The sequence below is a fragment of the Brienomyrus brachyistius genome, chromosome 16 (assembly GCF_023856365.1).
Source record: "Brienomyrus brachyistius isolate T26 chromosome 16, BBRACH_0.4, whole genome shotgun sequence".
NCBI lineage: Eukaryota > Metazoa > Chordata > Actinopteri > Osteoglossiformes > Mormyridae > Brienomyrus > Brienomyrus brachyistius.
The window spans coordinates 27,587,406-27,605,853 of record NC_064548.1 but is presented as its reverse complement, the minus strand read 5'-3'; the positions used below and the strand labels follow the sequence as shown (position 1 = coordinate 27,605,853).

The following is an 18,448-nucleotide window of genomic DNA, read 5'->3' as shown; positions in this document are numbered from 1 at the left end:
GTGCTCAAATCCAAAATAGAAAAAAAATGCATAACGGGCGACACTTTCTATTTTGGTTTTTCATCTGACAAATGGCATGACTCTCAGAAGTGACAGGTTACTTTAGGAAAATGGTAAAAACCACAAAAAAGGAATAGCTTTGGACCAAGGTACGTCTTTTTAAGAGTGGGAAAATGCGGGAAACTGCAGTCAAGCTGCCCGTGCTGTCAATGAACGGTCAAATCATGTGTGTTTAATATGTGGTACACGCATACACATAGCTTGGTACAGTAACAGTACGATGATATACCACACACAGGAAAAATGACCGACTAAGTAGTGGCAAATGATTTCCATTAAGGCTTTGACATTTGTGTGATCTGTTGCGCATTTTACTGAACAAATTCTTTGCAATCAAACCTAATTTAGTATGGAGTCCTTCTCATGACATACTGACAGAATATATACGGATATTCTAAAAATAAAAAATAACAAAGAAAGTGGGATCAAATGAAAATGTATCCAGGATTTAATTGAAATGAGGGATCGAATTAGATTGCAGAACAGATGTGCAAATGGAAAAGCACAATGCCACAATAAAGTTATTTCAGTAAATATTTACTTGTGTACATACGGCTTGGCCTGCATGTGTCCGTTTATGGGTACCAAGTATAACACCTCCATTGACTTAATACGATCCAAAAGGAACAGTAATAAAACTTATGTACCATATCGCTGTGTTTAGTCATCTTTTTTTATTTAAACCAAAGCAGTTTCAAGAGTGATTCAGGGTTACATTTCAATGCATGATGTACATGTATAACTGTGGCAAGTAAAACTTCTTGAATCTTGAGTCTAGTTCAGTGAATCACCCTGCCTCACAATACCATTCGACAGAAGTGCTGCTGGCCAATAATTCCTTGCAATGCAAGACTTTTAGTGTTTGCAGGTCATTCCATGCTTTGGTTGTCACTTTCGGTCTGAAGAAATATGGGACTTCCCTCATGACAAGATATAAAGTTTGTTGGGGGGAGGAGTCAAACCGCAGATACGGGACAAATCACGTTCCATACTGGTTCAAGACAGGACACAGCATTTCGTTGTTTCAATGCAGCACGATCCGGTAAAATACAGGACGGTTGGCAGCTCTATTTCAACCATAATAGTAAAACTCTGTTAAACTCTCTCTGTCCATATGAGCAGATGCAGATGCCTAGAGACCTAAGTGAAATCGATGCATTACGCTATGTAAGGTGCTTTCACACGGAGGTCCTGGGACCTGGTCCCGTTTTACAAGTCCTTGGGTCTCGCTTATATTACGTACCTCCTGGTCACAAAAGGTGTCACACCGCACAACAGAAACGGAGACCTTTATTCTTGTAGGTTAAACTTCACACACAACTCCATATGAAACTAGTAACGCCAAAACAACAGAACATAAACACGTTGCTTTGTTAGTTAATTTGTTATTTATTAGGGGGAATCGATCAATCAAAACGGGACACAGCATTTTACTTATATTTTACTTTACTTGTGACATGTTTATGATTCTTATTACATCTAGCCAGTTGACCAATCTTTCATTTTCCATACAATACTAAATGATGTGACGTTGTCCCGCTAATGAAATATGGATTTCTGTTGTGGTCCTCAAAATCTTAAACTCTCCAAGACAACCATTAAGCTAACTTTAGCTTACCCTTTTCAAAGCTAAGTGAGGTAATTTAGGGTAAGAGGGCTTAGACTAGTAAATGTATATCAGTAAAAGCAAACTTTCTTTAGCCACCACATAGTGTTAGCTATAGCTAAATAAATGTAATCTGTTTGGCTGTTTTTATTACTTTAACACAACCAACTACATAGCTTATGGCATACCACCGCTTTGTTGTAGGATGATGGCAGAATACTCATTAGCAGATAAGGCTAACCCAGTTAGCTGAGCAGTTATGACTAGCTTTTTATCAAAAGGAATCGTATTTTATGAAATATATGAAATATGACATAAGGCACAGAAAATGTTCTATAGAAGGAAAACAATTAGAAAGGTCAGACCTTCTTCCCTTAATTAGCAGTTATAGAAAAAACAAATAAAACGTAGCAGAGAGATGCTGGTAATAGAACAAAGCCAAAATGCCAGAGGCACTGGGTACTCACTGCCTCACTAATTCATAGAAAACTGCACATGCAGTGACAATAGTAACTATTTGCATAAATTCCATAGCCAATAAATTCATACAAATGTTAGTGAAATGTCTTTTGCTCAGTTTTTGCCTTTTTCATTGAAGTTAGTTTTCTTGATCAGAGCTAGCATTTAAAAACACAACGATACATGTTTCTTAGTGCAAAAATTAAGATAATATCCAGTTATTATATTAGGGAAGCAATAACACAAAAATTGTCGAAGTAAAGTGAAATGTTAATGACTGGAGAAGCAGAAAACTTTACCAAAAAGGTCAAGTTCTCTAGTCATCTTTCATTCAGACAGCCAGAGATTAATGAAGATATATGACATCAAAAGACATGTTCATGTGCCATTTGTGTTTACAGCACTGAGACACTGACCTTTTCATATAAATCAATCCATAAAGCAGTAAAATTCTGAGAAATCATATTCTAAAGCGAGTTAATCAAACCCTATGGGAATCCTGCTTCACACACTGCTCTTCAGCTTCAAGATACCACTGCCACCTACTGTCTTCAAAAATCCAATAGCCCTGAAGAGAATACATCCACAACGTCCAAATTATCTGCTTCGCTATAAGATGTAGTTTTAAATACGGTTTTCATTTTTTTCTTACCCAAATCAACATTATTAGGCAATACTAATTATTCATTTTCAAAATACCATTTTATGTAAAGAGCCTAACAATGGCAGCAAGACCTGGTACTAGAACAAGAAGATTTGGGGTGTGTACTAGACTACTCAGACTCTCATTTTTGCACTAAAGTCGACATTCAGCAGTAATTTCTCTACTCAGCACTCACTGCGAACAATACAAATTGTTTTGTTAAATAATCATTAGTCTCCTATCGGGATGGGTGATAAAACGATACAGATAATTATTACAATATAATTTTCCTCGATAGCGATATGCCAAATGGTGTGTGGCAGTTCGACAGGATTTAAGAAAAGCCATGTCACCGGCAACATGCTTGGCATCACAAAATGATGTCACTTCCTCTGTGATTACTTGTCAGTACCGGCAGTGGAGAACACGCACAAATACAGCTATAAAAAAGGGGGATTTATTGAACAAATAACAGGACGCAATAGAGAAGGTAGGCAGACAACAGAGAATACCATAAAAAAAAACTGGGTAACTCACCGGGAGAGCAGGAAAGTACAAACCAACCCATTCAATAATAATCCAGCAAAATCCAAAAGGAAAGTACACAGTAAAATTCAGTCCATGAGAAATTTCAAGTAATAATCCACAGAGAATTAAGAAGCCAGCAGCAGCGTTTTTTCCAGCAATGACTAAAATATCCTGTTCATGCTAAATGTTGTCTGGGACACGTGGCGCTTTCAATTTCCTTCAACATGCTTTGAGTCTTTTTTTGAACAGAGAGCTCAATCTAGTAGAGTCAGAAAATGGAGCAAATGGTTCCAACTCAGCCATCGCTGCCGTTTGGCAAGTGCTTGTGACATTCTGACACACAAAAAAAAAGTTTATGACTGATTAACCATCTGGTTTCTTAAATTTTAACTCAGAAGTAAAAATCAGCCTTTAAACTGGAAAGAAATAATGATCTGACATTTATCATGATAATACATCAATAGTTATGAATATTTATATTCTGATAACACTTTTCACCAAATAGCCCAGCTCTATTCTCCTACAAATCCTATTTTTGTGTCAAATAGCATTGTTCGATATTACGAAAAAAAGTCAGACTTGGGGAACAGATTTAAGTCAAATTTGTCGCCAAGTGTTACAAAGTATTGCATGTGTTCATTTTGCGAACCATTGTATTTAAACAATTATTAATAGATTTTACATCATAGGCTTTCTTGTAGTCCATTCGCAAGTACAAGTTGTCCATAAGGACAACGCTCTTAATGCAGGGACTGCCAATAACTTTAAATGATACAACTATTATTTTGCAAATTTCTACATTTGATGGAAATGTGCTTTATATTCACTCTCACATGCACACCTACGGGCAATTTAGCAACTCCAGTTAGCCTCAGCATGTTTTTGGACTGCGGGGGGAAACCGGAGTACCCAGAGGAAACCCCACGAAGACATGGGGAGAACATGCAAACTGCACACACAGGAGTGTGGGGAGACGAACCCAAGCGGAGACTCGAACTAGGGCCCCAGAGGTGTGAGGCAACGGTGCTAACCATTGCACCACCATGCCGCCTCCATTTTTATTATTATTATTATTATTATTTTTATTATTAACCTTGTTTATTGTCGGTTTCTGAGTTTCTGTATTGCGTTTCAGAGACAGGCTATTTGCATAACCAACCGACAAAAACAGCGTTTGAAGTACCACCTCAAAGTATTGAAGTACCAGAAAAATACCCCACTGGTACATTTTGGTTACCCTAATTGAATGGCCAATTGAGCATTTCCCTTGTGTTGTCAGAAGTTCATATTTCAGTCCTGTATTAATCCTATGCTTGGCACAATCATGTTTTGTGTTTCCTTTTGCAGTTTAATGAGTGCAATAAACATTTAAGAAAAAAATCATTACAGGGAATCGTAATCTCAATTCAAAGCAAAAAAATATTACAATTCACTATTTTTCATAAGCCCAATGTAAGATTTTTCCAATGGATATCTCGCCAGTACAACACAAAATAAGTTTATCAGAATTTATTAAGTATTTTCAAAGCTAACCAATTGAAGTTTAAAAACAAGAAGTGGATGGGTGAAACAATTATCAAATTAAGACAGTAATGTACAGCATTTGTACAATCAAAAAATGTATGATAAAAGCTGGAGAGCAAAGCATCTTGTACTTTAAAGAAACTACATCAGGTGAGGCACTGATGGAGAAGAGTGAGAAATGCTTTAATAATTACTTACTGATATCTTTACTTACCGGGTTAGATGCTGTGTTAATGTACTGAATGACCATTTCTCTTTTCAAATTGAGGTCCTTTTCTCTTAAAGGTGTTTTTTTATCCTCGTTTAAGTTCATGTCTTCCTGAAGACCACAGGGAAAAACACAGAGAAGTGAAATTATTTAAGATGTGTTTTTGAGAATTATCCTCTCATGTTTAGCATCAAATGCTAGCGGAATTAGCACTTGCTGGCGTGAATTTGCATTACTAATCCTTTCAGCCCTGCTAGTAAGCAAGACCATGCCAGAGCGAGTACAACTTGGCTACAGCTCGGATAATTTGCAATGGAAAACTGTCAGTTCGTGGTACAGCTTGGTTCTTGGTGGCAGTGGAAAAGGTCCATAAGAACATTACCTAAGCCAAATGAAAATCAGGAATAGAAAGATAATCACATGCATGCATTCCAGTTTGCAACATTTCTGGTATACACTGTGCAAACCAGATGGCTACTTATAAAGTAAAATGTAGGCCAAGACAGGAAATGTCTAAAACATAGTACAGCCTGCAAAACAAACAAATCTTACCTGAGATACTCCAGCATCTAACTGGTACAGTCATGAATAATTTTCAAGTCAGTGTTGCCAGCATACAGAGATATATATACAGTACAACATCTAGCCTCTTCAATTACCTTTGTGTGGATGAGTCTTCTAAATGCCACAGATTAAGCTGCATTTTAAAAATCCATTAGTTGTTTTTATTTCTTAAGTGGCATACGTTTCCAAATGAAATGTACTTTACTTGCTCAACATGCATATATTCAAAATTTACAGGCAGAGAAAACTAGCAAAGACATTTGTGTCAAATATAAAGCAATCTTTCAGTCTGGAATCGTCTATATACAGTGCTATGAAAAAAGCATTTGCCTGATTTCGTATCTTTATGCATATTTGTCACATTTACATGTTTCAGATCATCAAACAAATGTTACTGGGGGAAATAACCTAGCAAATACAAAATGCAGTTTTTAAATGATTTAATGCACAATTGTACATTTAGCAAAAATACACCTAAAATCTCTCATAACATTTAAACTAATCTGAATGAGAACCAACTCCTCATACCATCATCTTCTCAAATAAGACCAGGATCTCATTCTCTGACGTGATTTGACAGGAAAAGTCTTCAAGCAGGGAAGGTGTGACTTGAGAAAGGTACGGTCGTTCCTTTTTAGTTCCAGGCTTACGAATGCTGGCAAATCTGTCCAACTGGGAAACAAACAAACCAGTAAAGAGAAAGCAGCATTATTTAAAGCAGCATCATTATTTTTTTTTATTTAAAAATTTCAAAATTATTTTAATAAGAATGATAAATGTCCATCATGTATACATGTTTTTCATAAATTAATTTATACCTAGGAATATAATCAGTATATATCCAAAAATGCACATCACAATAACGATTGATTTTTTTTTTTTATTACTTTCTTTTCATTCAATCTGCATTTGTATTTATGCAATTAATGTGAACAGGTCTATACATTGTCCTTTTATTAAACAAGTTAAATAGCCTTATGTTATTTATCTTACGTATTTAAACAACAGCTTGTCATTTTTGTCTCTACGTGATCACACGTTTACAATTGTCCTCTGCTCTCTGTATCACGCATGGCGGAGTTCTGCCCCGATGCGCACGCATAGACAACTGCGCACACACGGGTGAGCACACTGCCACCAGCGGATAGAGCACCCGATGGACAATATGTCGCGTCAACTACCTAAAAGCAGACAAAAATATCTGCGTTTTTTAAAGCCCAGAAAGATACACTGCACTGACAAAAGCTGCACTTTCATGGTTAATTGTCATAAAAATGTTCTGATCTTTAGTTCAGTTGTTATATTGACTGCTGTCGTTAAAGGAAAACACATGAACACAATGAATCTTGTCTGTGTCCGTCTGCCCCCGCAAGGCTGTAAACCTAAGGAAAACACCGATACATATGAAAAAAGAAATAAATATATAAAATATATCATATAAAAAGGCTATATAATGACATTTGGAATTATGATTTTGGGTGGTTGGGTCCTTTTATTGTAAGATGCCACAAGACTGGGAGATCTCCCATCAGGCACTTAACATTTGTTTCAGGTACCTTCATTTCATATAAATATTTCCATTAGTTTTTTGGATTATCCGCTTTCAGTTTCAGCCCATAAAAATTACAACATTTTTGGTAAGGTAGCACCGATCGATAGATATATCTCTCGAAACGCAGCAAGGTAGGACAAATCGACACTGGGGTTTATTCTCCCATGCACCTTTTTTGACCTTTGTGTATTCTCTCATTGAATTAAATGTGGAGTTAAAGTGCACTTAGGCTAGACATGCGCTTTGGCTGGAGAAACACCAAAAACATGCACGTCACATGTAAACACACGTAACTCTTAGGTCTTTTTTGAATGAGATTTCATACAATCAAGCAAGAGAAAGGACAATGAAAATATTTCAAGTTGGTAGAAAAATTGTAAATCTACATTTTAAGACTACATTGTCTACTGGCCGACTGCTTTTAATGACAAACAGGCATCCAATTTACCTGATTCATCAGTTCACTCATATAGATTACACAATTACCTCAATGCCGAAGTAATACAAAAGCAGACTAATGCCAGCATGCAGTTAGTAGGACAACAATGGCTGGAACAATGGAAAACAGTTCTTACCACATCATCCGTAAGTGTTCTAATGTTCAACTGTTAAAAATCAGACAGAGGGTGTGGGGGGGTAAGATTCCAAAAAAACTAAACTTACATTAATCAGGATTATGCAGTTCTCTCCAACAGGTACACAGCAACAAGAAAAAAATCATTATAATAGTACTATTATAATTACTCATTTTTGTAACATGTAGGACTGCGAAATTCATTGCGTTAACATGCTACATTAATTTTCAAATCATAACACGTTATTTCTTTCATCACGTTAATTTTGCACAGGATCTCCAAATTCAGAGTTAAAATCAAAACATTCAGTTAGCATCTCATAGGGAAGCTGTTACCTGTTTTATTTTGTTTTAAAAAATTACTACATAGAGGCATACACAGGATAAAATTATCGTTATTTGCAATACTTGCTTTGTTTACTAGAGGCTTACATTTTAAAATCTTAAGATCTTTCATGTCATGAAGTCCACTTTTAGTGGTTGTCAGACTTCTCTTTTTAGAGCCATTTTCCAAACAGATTTAAGGTTTTAGATCAATTACACAGGCAGGATTTTCATGCCCCTGTGTAGTGCACACGATGGTGTGTACATGTAGTATACTGTACACCATTACTCACCAAGGTGTGCGACTAAAAACATCCCTACTTATAACACAATGCCCTATTTTATTATTATCTGTTGTTCTAGGCTTTTTAAAAGAAATGAAATTCATCTTATACTTGATGGCAAGTAATATTTCTGTTGGAAATTAATAATCTGCACATCATAAATTAAGGGTGAGTGATTAAACAAATATTAAAATATGGGTCAATCTCACGAACTTGAGAATTTTTCAGTGAAATACAGTTTTGATTTTTTGGGTAGAGCAACTGACATTACCTTAACTTTTCAGGAATATTAAAAATGTCACTTGTTAATCTGATTTGATTTTTTTAAACCATTTTACCCAAATAGGCAGCCAAAAATCAGTAACACTCAAAATATATAAACTGATTTTTAATCGTAACTTTATTGTAACCCACAACAAAACCAATTTGTATGATCCATATTTTTGCAAATTTCTTCTCATTTCAGTATGTCTGGATTTGATTAAATACTTTTATTACAGAAATAAATAACATAAAATCGATTAACTAACCCTGAGGCAAAACTGACAGTTCAGACAAAGAATTTGTACAATTAGAGTCTACCTAGAAATGAATTTTAAAAACTATGGAAAATGTATGTTAGAGCGGGGCGGCATGAACAAAAATGTATATCGCGGTTATATCGGTTTCGCGGTATGCAATGGTTTTTTTTTTCTTTTTTAAGTTTGACTGGGCGTTTACCACATTTTACAGGATTGTATAGGACACGTTTGTTCTACGTTTATGTATTGTTCCCACATTAACTATATTATTTTATTAATAGCCATTGCACCTATCCAGTACCTTAATGATAACAGATGGCTAACGTGTTTGTTGGCTAACTGCTTATAGATAAATGGCTAATGTTAAGGTGTGCACCGGCCAAGTTATCATTTTTCATGCGTGTAATAGTTCAGTGTTGCTGAAAAGTGAGCTTTACTGACCTTATGGGAAATCTCCCATAAAGACCAGAATGTCGGTTTTTACGATGCTTCGCCAAGTTTGACGGGCTACTTGACTTCGTCGCCACAACTTCGTAACACTGTTTGCATAGAGGCTTATCAACATCCTTAGTCTTTCCATACTTCCAAAATACTTCCAAATGGCACTTTTGTGCTTTTTTTTTTTTTTTTTTTTTTTTTTAATTTAACTAAAGCAGCTTGCAAAGTGCCTTCAACTGCAGCACATGCCATATTCGGGCAACTCAACTTAACCAGCACGAACGCGTTCAGTGGCTATTGAGAGGAGGGGAGGGGATGCGAGCGAGTGTGTGTGTGTGTGTGTGTCCCCGCGCATGCGTTTCTCATTCTCAACTCCAGCATCATCTATATCTTCTGTTTCTGATCTTTCACGGTACTTTTTTAGCGGTGCAGCAGTTAAATCCAGTCAAAAGTTTCTGCACAGAGCAAGATTTTCTACATCTGCATGCTACTCAATTAACATTTACAAAAATACACTCAGTATTCTTTGCTAACAAATTAAAAGTTTGTTCACCATTTAAGTACCTTTATTAAGAAGAAAAAGTCATATCTTTGATTGAGAAATTTCAAGGTATTCTTTCTACAAGTGACATTAAATACCACTCTTTCATGGGATGAAACAGTTAACTATTGCGTTTCAAGTTAATGGCTATCCTAAATTTGACTATACCATCACCAAATAACCAATTAATAAGGTGTCAGACATGCACTGTTAGTTTTTCCATGTTATAAAGGAAACTTGTTTTATTTGACTTATATTTTCATTTGCAGTTGTTCACTCCCATTTCCAATGCTTAACAAGAATAAAAAAATCTGCAGTTTATGAAATAAAAAGGAAAGTGGTAAAAATTTGTTGTGTGCAAAAACTGCTGACTGGTAATATATAACACTGTATACAATGTTGCTCAAACTAAACACGTCACTGCACTATAAGAGTAAATTCATAGCCAACATGGCTTACAAGTTTTCAGTAAAAAGTTACACAAAAATTAACAAATATTTTACACGCAAATTGTACAATCTGTTGCCAAATTAAATAATAAATCAATCATAAAATTATCACTGTATACCCAAACTAACCATTGAGTCAAAAAGTACGCAAAAATCACCAGTACAAAATAAACAATGTAACACAGATAAAACGTGTTTTAAAAATTGTCTTGAGTTTGCTGCTGCTGCTTTTGCACAAGCTCTTGCATACACTTTCTGAACCAATCATCACCCTTGCTGTATGAGTCCAATTCACTCATATACAGGTTGGTACATTCGTGACAAATTTAACAAAAATGTGTGAGGAGGAATAAAAAGCAAACAAGAACTATTGGAAATATTTTGGATTTCAGGCAAGTGATTTGTCGGCATTGCTTTGTCTGTCAGCAGAACTCATGGAATAACCACCAACTTATTCAATAGACTATTGGTAAGTTATTTGGATAAAGTTTACTTTGGCGAAATATTCAATCATCTTGTTTTATAAATATCACAATATTTATCACAGAAATTTAAACTACCATGATTAGGCTGGAGCGGCATACAATTTCACACACAGTCATATTACCCAGAGATTAATTATGGTATACAAAATATTGATATCCACTGTTCAAAACTGCAGATTTTATCATGGTGGAGCTTTTTTTTTATGGAACCAGAACCATTTTTCAGAGCCCGGGACATTTGTTGTGTTCACACCGCAAGAACTTGCCCAATTGTAGTTCAAGAACCCTTTTTTAGTACCTACAACAGACTAGATATTTTTCTTTCACATATTAACTACTGGGGAGGTACTTGCAGTGATAACTTGAACACAAGCATTGCCGCTAATATGGAACAAACTTTTTTGCATCTCATGTTTTTAACATAAAGGTCCCGGTCGTGCAATGTAAAAGCAATACACAAAAGTGGCCAGGAGCTACAAAAGTTCCAGGTCAAGACAGCCCAGGGACCAGGTTCTGGAACTTCAGTCTGAAAGTTCCTCAAGACATACCTCTGCTGCTGAGGATAAGTTCATTAGAAGTACCAGCCTCAAAAATGAGACTGTGTGAAGCAGGCCTTCACAGGTGAACTGCTGCAAAGAAACCACTACTGATGGAGGCCAGTAAGAAGAGAACTGCTTAGGCCAAAAAACACAAGGAATGAACATTAGGCCAGTAGAAATACACACTTTGTTCAGATGAGTCCACATTTGACATTTTAAGTTCCAACTGCCATGCCTCTGAGACACAGAAAATGAGAATGTGTGTAATCGTACAGGGGTACTTTGCTAGTGAGACTTGGCGATTTATTCAAAACTGAAGGCACTCTTAACCAGCATCACTACCACAGAATTCTGCGGCAGCAAGCCATCCCATCTGGTTTACACTTAGTGGGACCATCATTTGTTTTACAACAGCACAATGAGACATCTCCAGGTTATGTAAGGGCTATTTAACCATGAAGGACAGTGAAAAGTGCTGCATCAAATCACCTGGCCTCCACAATCACTCAACCTAAACCCAATCGAGATTGGGAGTTGGACCACAGAGTGAAAGAAAAGCAGCCAAAAAGTGCTCAACGTGTATGGGAACTCTTTCATTCCAGGTGACTACCTCTGGAAGCTGGTTGAAAGAATGTCAAGGATGTGCAAAGATGTCAAAGTAAAAGGACTCTAGCTAACTGCTCACCCAGTTAGGCCTACCATGTGAGGTGCAGAGCTGGGTGGGGATCGGTGCCATTGGCTTTGGATAAACTGGACTGTCAGTGCTGTCACTCTTGCTTCACACTCCCTAGTGGAATTAGAGTGCTAACATTCAGGGACTCCCCATGCCCGCATTTCCACCTGACCCTCCCTCCTGCTTATGCTGCCATAGCCATATCTACCGGAGCTTACATATTGCACTCACCTAACTCTTTGCATTGCCTCTAGTATCCCCTACTTTGACTAATGTACTTTATATTTACCCTATCCCTGTGCTGCCTACAGACCAGAGGACCCCCCCCCATCCTAAGCAGAAAAAAAAAACAAACAAGAACAAAAAAAAAAAACACATTCTGCCTACCCTGCTGCTTGCGATGATGCCTCTACTACCTGTGACGTCCTTCTGGCCCACCCATCCTTCTGCCTGTGATGTCTCTCTCGCCTTCCCCGCTGCTGTACCAATGTTCATCCTGCTGTCAAAAGCAGCACCAGCACCTGCGTGCCATCACCTCCCTGCCTTCCACACTGACACTCCAATCTTTAAATTTAACTTGTGTAAATTAGGGTTTTGCCATCTTTTTAATTTGACTTCCTCTGCTAGCCCCTGGAGGATGGGCTCTCCCTTTGAGTCTGGTTTCTTCCTTCTAGGGAGTTTTCCCTTGCCATTGTCACCTCTGGCTCTCTCACTGGGGGCTTTGAACAGTGATAATGTAAAGCTCTGTGAGACAATGTGTTGTGGAAATGCACTATACAAATAAAATTCAACTGAACTGAACAGAATGCTCCAAATACGTGAATGTAAGCAAGTCAAGCAGGGCATTATTCTCACAGCAATTATTTTCAGTACACCAACTTACAGCGACACGAAATAACGTTACACTGAAGCAAAATCAATAAAATAATATACAATAAAAGCAAATGATGTAAAGCGAAAACAGATATTATTGCACGACTTGCTGTGAGGTATGAGAATATTGCAAGTTAACTTTTTTCTCAAACATCGTACAGGTATAATGGAAAAATGAGGATGAAATATTATGGTGAATTCATGTGTAAGGACAAGAAATTTCATGCTTATTACATAATGATATTCATTATCTTTTCTTTGTCATGTAAATAGCAACAAACAAGTATGTTGCTTTGCAATTTTAATGTATATAACAGATTTCATTTGATCACACATTAGTGACTGTCTTAAATGTAGATTGGATTCCATTTTTGACAATTCATTTAGGCACTTGTGAATCAAAATTGAACAGAACTGCAAGGTCAGGGCCGATTCCCAATCCTAAACAATCCCCGTATGCTCCTCAAATGAGATTTATGTTTTTGTTTATTCTTTAACAAAGTTTTTGCAAAACATTTTATATGAGTTAGACATTTTTATTTTCAGCTTTTCTTTTCAGTCACAAGTAATATTTTGTGCTTTAAAAGCTCTCCTATCAGATTGATAGCGAATTGCATTGAACCAAATTGTTAGCTTGTGAATCAGAATCAAATCAAATTGGGATGTCTATGCCAATAGCCAGCACTAACAGATATGGCAGCAGAGAAAGTACCATGCAAAGCAAAGCTCAATGATTGCGATGCACGACAAGATACTGGAAAATTCTGAGAAGAATCAAGTCATGGAGAGCATTACAGCATTGCAGGTGCAGAGCTACCTGTCCAAGAAGCAGATACCAAGAAGCAAACAGACACTGGTCTACAGGTACACAAAAAGAAAAGCCGCATTCCTACACTTGCTGAAGCTGCATGATCTTACCTGTCTGCACCCTGAACAATACAGATAGTGAACAGTTTGTTCAGCTCAGCTTGTCAGATGGTGGATGACAAAAATCGAATAGCTTTTGACAAAGCTGAAATGTTTCTTTTTTTAAAAGAAGAACTGACATATGAAAGAGAAGCCATAAAAAAAGCAATGACCAGTGCCCAATAAAGGCATTATAGCTCTGGACAGGATTGCCGTTTATTTTTATCAAATACAAGATTACACTGACATTTAAACAACTGCGGTAGCATCTTTTTGTTTTACTCGTTGCACTAAACCTGATTTGATGTAACAATTTAAACACACAAACAGACACACACACACACACATCACTAATTGTTCAGAGAACATATAATTAAAAAATGGAAAATAACGTGTCACAGATATACAAATAAAATTAAATATAATTCACACCTTGTGATGTTCTCATTTTTTCATGAATTTCAACCATTGAGCTTCAGTTAAAAATAATGTCGAATGCCATAACATTCACCCTACTTCTTATGACAACTATACATTATCACAAACATAAGTCAGACTGTGGAAGCCTACCTCACAAATACCAACACGTCTAAGCAGTTAAACATGTTATTTATGATTTATAATAGCTTTTGAAAACTCAGACAACTGTAGAAATAACTGAAAACCACAGAATTAATGCATAAACCTCTGTATATGCAACACATTAAGAATTTTTTTACCAAGAAACCATTAGCTCTATCATTCAACATATGTATATAACATCCAAAACACTGTAAATGAGTGTGTTAAGCATATCCTAACATTTGTGGCAAGTAGTTTGCATTAATGAACTTTGAATTTCTAATTGTGATTCAAAGGTCTGAGAATTTAAAACTACTTGTGGGCATATATATTTTTCTTCAGTTCAAATTATAACTGACATTCTACATTCAAAGAATAGTGTATAGTTTGAATGCATTCAGATGAATGAATTCAAAACTTCCCAATATGTAGATAATTGAATTTCAAATGTTTGTTTTGTAATATTCCACTGTATACTATTTGCATTGTAATTAAATTATAGTGTTACTGCACCACCTAGTGGAAATTTTTAGATTTTCACCAATTCTCAACTATTAGCAGTATGAGTAAACTGAGGAATATGGTGACTCATTGGGTAGCAATGAGTCAGATGTCCAAAGGATACATTCTGCCTTCACCCTGCGTGTATCGAGTTTGCATATACTCTTTGTATCATGTGGGTTTCCTCCTACAGGCCAAAGGCATGTGGTTGGCTAACTGGTGCCTCTGAATCACCTGAAGTGTGTATAAGTATAGTTGTCTATATGCCCTACGATTGTATGGGCCTTATGCCCCATGCTGCCTTGGATCAGTTTTAGGTCCCCCACGCAACCCTGACAACAAAGAGCAGCTGGAAGAAAACAGGAAATTAGCTGTCATTTGCTGAGCACAGATTTACCCTTTATAACATCAGGAAGATGCGGCCTTTTCTGTCTGTGCATGCAGCTCAGCTTTCAGTCTAGGCACTATTTACCTCACAACTAGACTATTGCAACTCTCTGCTAGCACATATACCAACTTCTAGTGTCTGACCACTGCAGATGATTCCAAACGCAGCAGCACATCTGATATTTGAGCTCAAATATTGTCATGCCATATCCCTCCTTGTTTCTCCTCACTGGCTACCTACTGGCGCTCACATCAAGTTCAAGTCCTTGGTACTGGCTTACAGATCCATAAATGGACAAGCACCCATCAAATAGTGAAAACAATTAAAGGCAGGCCAAAGGCTTGTATACCAAAATATTTTTAGTTGAACATATAGTTTCTTAAAAAAAGAGCACAAAAAATGACTTGACTTAAAAGAACAGTTGAATATTAAAATGGGCAAACCTACAACATGCCATGTTTCAGAAGGACTTCAACTGAGAGATACATACCAAAACACAAATTAGAATCTTATTTGAAGATATTGTTTAGGACTTGGTATCAGCCCTGACCTTACAATTCGATTCACAAGTACCCGACTGAATGGAGTCACAATGGAATCCAATCTGTGTTTAAGATGCATTCACTAATGTACAAACAAACAAGATCTGTTCCAAAAACAAGACATAGTACTGGTACTGCAGCCTTACTACTGCAAAGCAAAATAATTCTCTCTTGTACTTATCTGTAAATACACTAAAATACACTGGAAGATCGATCGTTGCATCTAAATTTGTAATGTGCCATTTACCTCGTTTGTATGTTGCTTAGGATAAAAGCGTCTGCTAAATATGCAAAATCTAAATGCAAGATGTACAGATTAGTACCACAGTTCTTTAGCACCATGCTAACCACATTTTAATATACTATTAAAATCAATCTATTAAATTAATAAACTTTAAATATTAAACTAATAAGTAATTATTTAGGTGAACTCAGCATTTACAGTACATAAATGCAATACCATTAATTCTGGGACATTCTCTGCACATGGACATATTTACTAAAGGCCTAATTTCAGAAGGATGCTGAGGAGGACATATAATTTTCCAGAGAGAGCACCACCACGTGAAGCAAATGTTGATTATATCACAAAAATATTCTATCCTACAAGAACAGAGTTTTCAATCCCGAAATACTGTGTATCAACGTCTAGGATATATTACATGGTAAGGCAGCGTTTGTTACTTGTAATTGATGTGTTGAATGAAGATGAAATGGGCAGGGGGAAAGACCCAAGTGACTGGGAAGGGCCTAATCATTATGCCCAGATAACTGGGTTAGAGCATGTACAAAGCTACAGGGCTTGTGGGGTGCTCACTGTCAGCAGTGGTGAGTCCATACGGAGAGTGGTCCGAGGTTATTCATCTTTATATTTATGAATATAAAATATATTCATGTAAAGCCATCTCATTTCAGAGATATAGTACACACCAGTTTTGGTTAAAGTGTACTCTGAATTCCATCCTGTTAGCAGTTCACTTGCCATTAACAAGACTATGTTTTGATGAAGCCACTCCTATCTCTGGAATGTCACATGAGGAGAGCAATGTAATCTTCGTTATGGGTATTTTACACAGCTATGAACAGTAAGAATTTGCAGGTCTTATCGTAGCAATCATTTTACATGTATGTTCACTTTAATTAAACAAAAAAGGACGCTGATTTATTTTTTTTAACCCAGAAATGTTTATCCACAAGAGACCACGTCTTCTTACTAAACACACGCATAATATAAAACGCAAATAAAGGATACTGCCGCTAAATACACACAAACTAAAGACTATTGGTCATTATAGGGCAGAACGTGTTATATATATATATATATATATATATATATAAAATTATTTTTCCCCAAGCAGCGATACTAATGAACTAAACTTACTTAAGTTTGAAAGTCTCTATGTGATCGTGTGCTGGTCAACTTTACTGTGGAGTCATTTTGCAAAATACTCAAAACATACGTTCGCACTTACAAACTTGGGTTTTCGGTCTCCGTCTTCGTGGCCCGGCCCTCCATAAGAGAAGGCTCCTACTCCAACGGCAAAGCCTTTCTTTCGGTAGCTCTTCTCCCGTCCCTTGCCGGCGGATGCATAACGTTGGTGGTAATTTTCCATGAATCTGCAACTACAGACCACAAAAGCAAGCTGGCATTTAACGATTATTTAAAAAATATTTGCTTGAAGTCGCAACTCTACCGAAGAATCAAGAGGAGGCAGCACGAAGAAATATCTAAAAAAACGTGCTTGATAGCCGATATCTTACTAAATTATTTTAAATAACTAGGTTTAAAAAAAAAGACGTTAACAAGCCTTCTAGTTTACCGAATGTAATTCCGCTGGTATTTATTCAAAGTTAGCAAAAGCAATGACGGATATTTTTCCAACTAGATCAGCTGGAGCCAAACTCTCTAAGATGTTGACAGTCGAAAAAACCGCCACAATTCTGCTAATGATGTCACCGGCGCTCGGCCAGGCTATTTGCTTGAGGAGAGCAGTGCAGATAGGCGATTGGATAAAAAATGTGTCAATCACGGTGGCGGCAGCCAAACCCACCGTCTAACATAATTGCCGCGCCGTGCGCTCAACGCCCGCCCCTTTTGGGGGAATTTTGGCTATTCCTATTAAAATATTGAAAGACTTTCAGGAACAGTAAACATAAAACTACTGTATTTTCGTTGGACTTACTACTATTAAACGGGGTCACAATAAATGACATTGTATTATTCAGTTACAGTGAACACCAGTTATTATCCACGCAACACGAGTTTTTTTTCCAAGTTTGTTATTCAGCTAGTTAGTTATGTGGTTCAGATTATTTTCACATTTAAGTACCGTAATCAAATTATTATATATTAATGGAAAGATACCATGTCAGATAAGCCGGAAGCTATCGCATAATGACAACGTTAAATGAGACGTATTTGCGCCCCATCTTGTCATGTCATTCGCATCCCCTGTCGTTCCCTGCGGAGATTGTATATAAACTATATATAGCGCTTGAATGTTATTTGTTGTCAATACCTGTACTGTGTTTCCGAACACAATGACCCGCATTTCATTATGGCTATATTGTACTGTGTTTCGTACTACACTATATACAGTATTTAGCGAGATGAGCATGGTGGGGAGGGGGCATTAAGTTCCGCGACACTCGGAAACAGAACACAGGTACACAGGTAACATTTAAGGGTTAATGTTTACACATTA

General features: G+C 36.8%; 1 protein-coding gene across 3 annotated transcripts in view; it reads right to left on the bottom strand.

The window, feature by feature from the left end:
* The window catches only part of LOC125709581 (protein diaphanous homolog 3-like), a 185,063-nt gene extending 167,383 nt beyond the window's left edge, over positions 1–17,680 (bottom strand). For 2 of the 3 annotated variants that reach the window (XM_048978175.1, XM_048978177.1), the window contains exons 1-5: positions 17,564–17,680; positions 17,216–17,366; positions 7,720–7,749; positions 6,121–6,264; positions 5,035–5,139 (exon numbers count right to left, since the gene is read on the bottom strand). In XM_048978175.1, the coding sequence (XP_048834132.1) occupies positions 5,035–5,139; positions 6,121–6,264; positions 7,720–7,749; positions 17,216–17,356 (420 nt within the window). In that variant the 5' untranslated portion in view covers positions 17,357–17,366; positions 17,564–17,680. The remainder of the gene's footprint in view (positions 1–5,034; positions 5,140–6,120; positions 6,265–7,719; positions 7,750–17,215; positions 17,367–17,563) is intronic. The other variant, XM_048978176.1, reaches the window with a different exon arrangement.
* Positions 17,681–18,448: the final 768 nt, after the last annotated feature.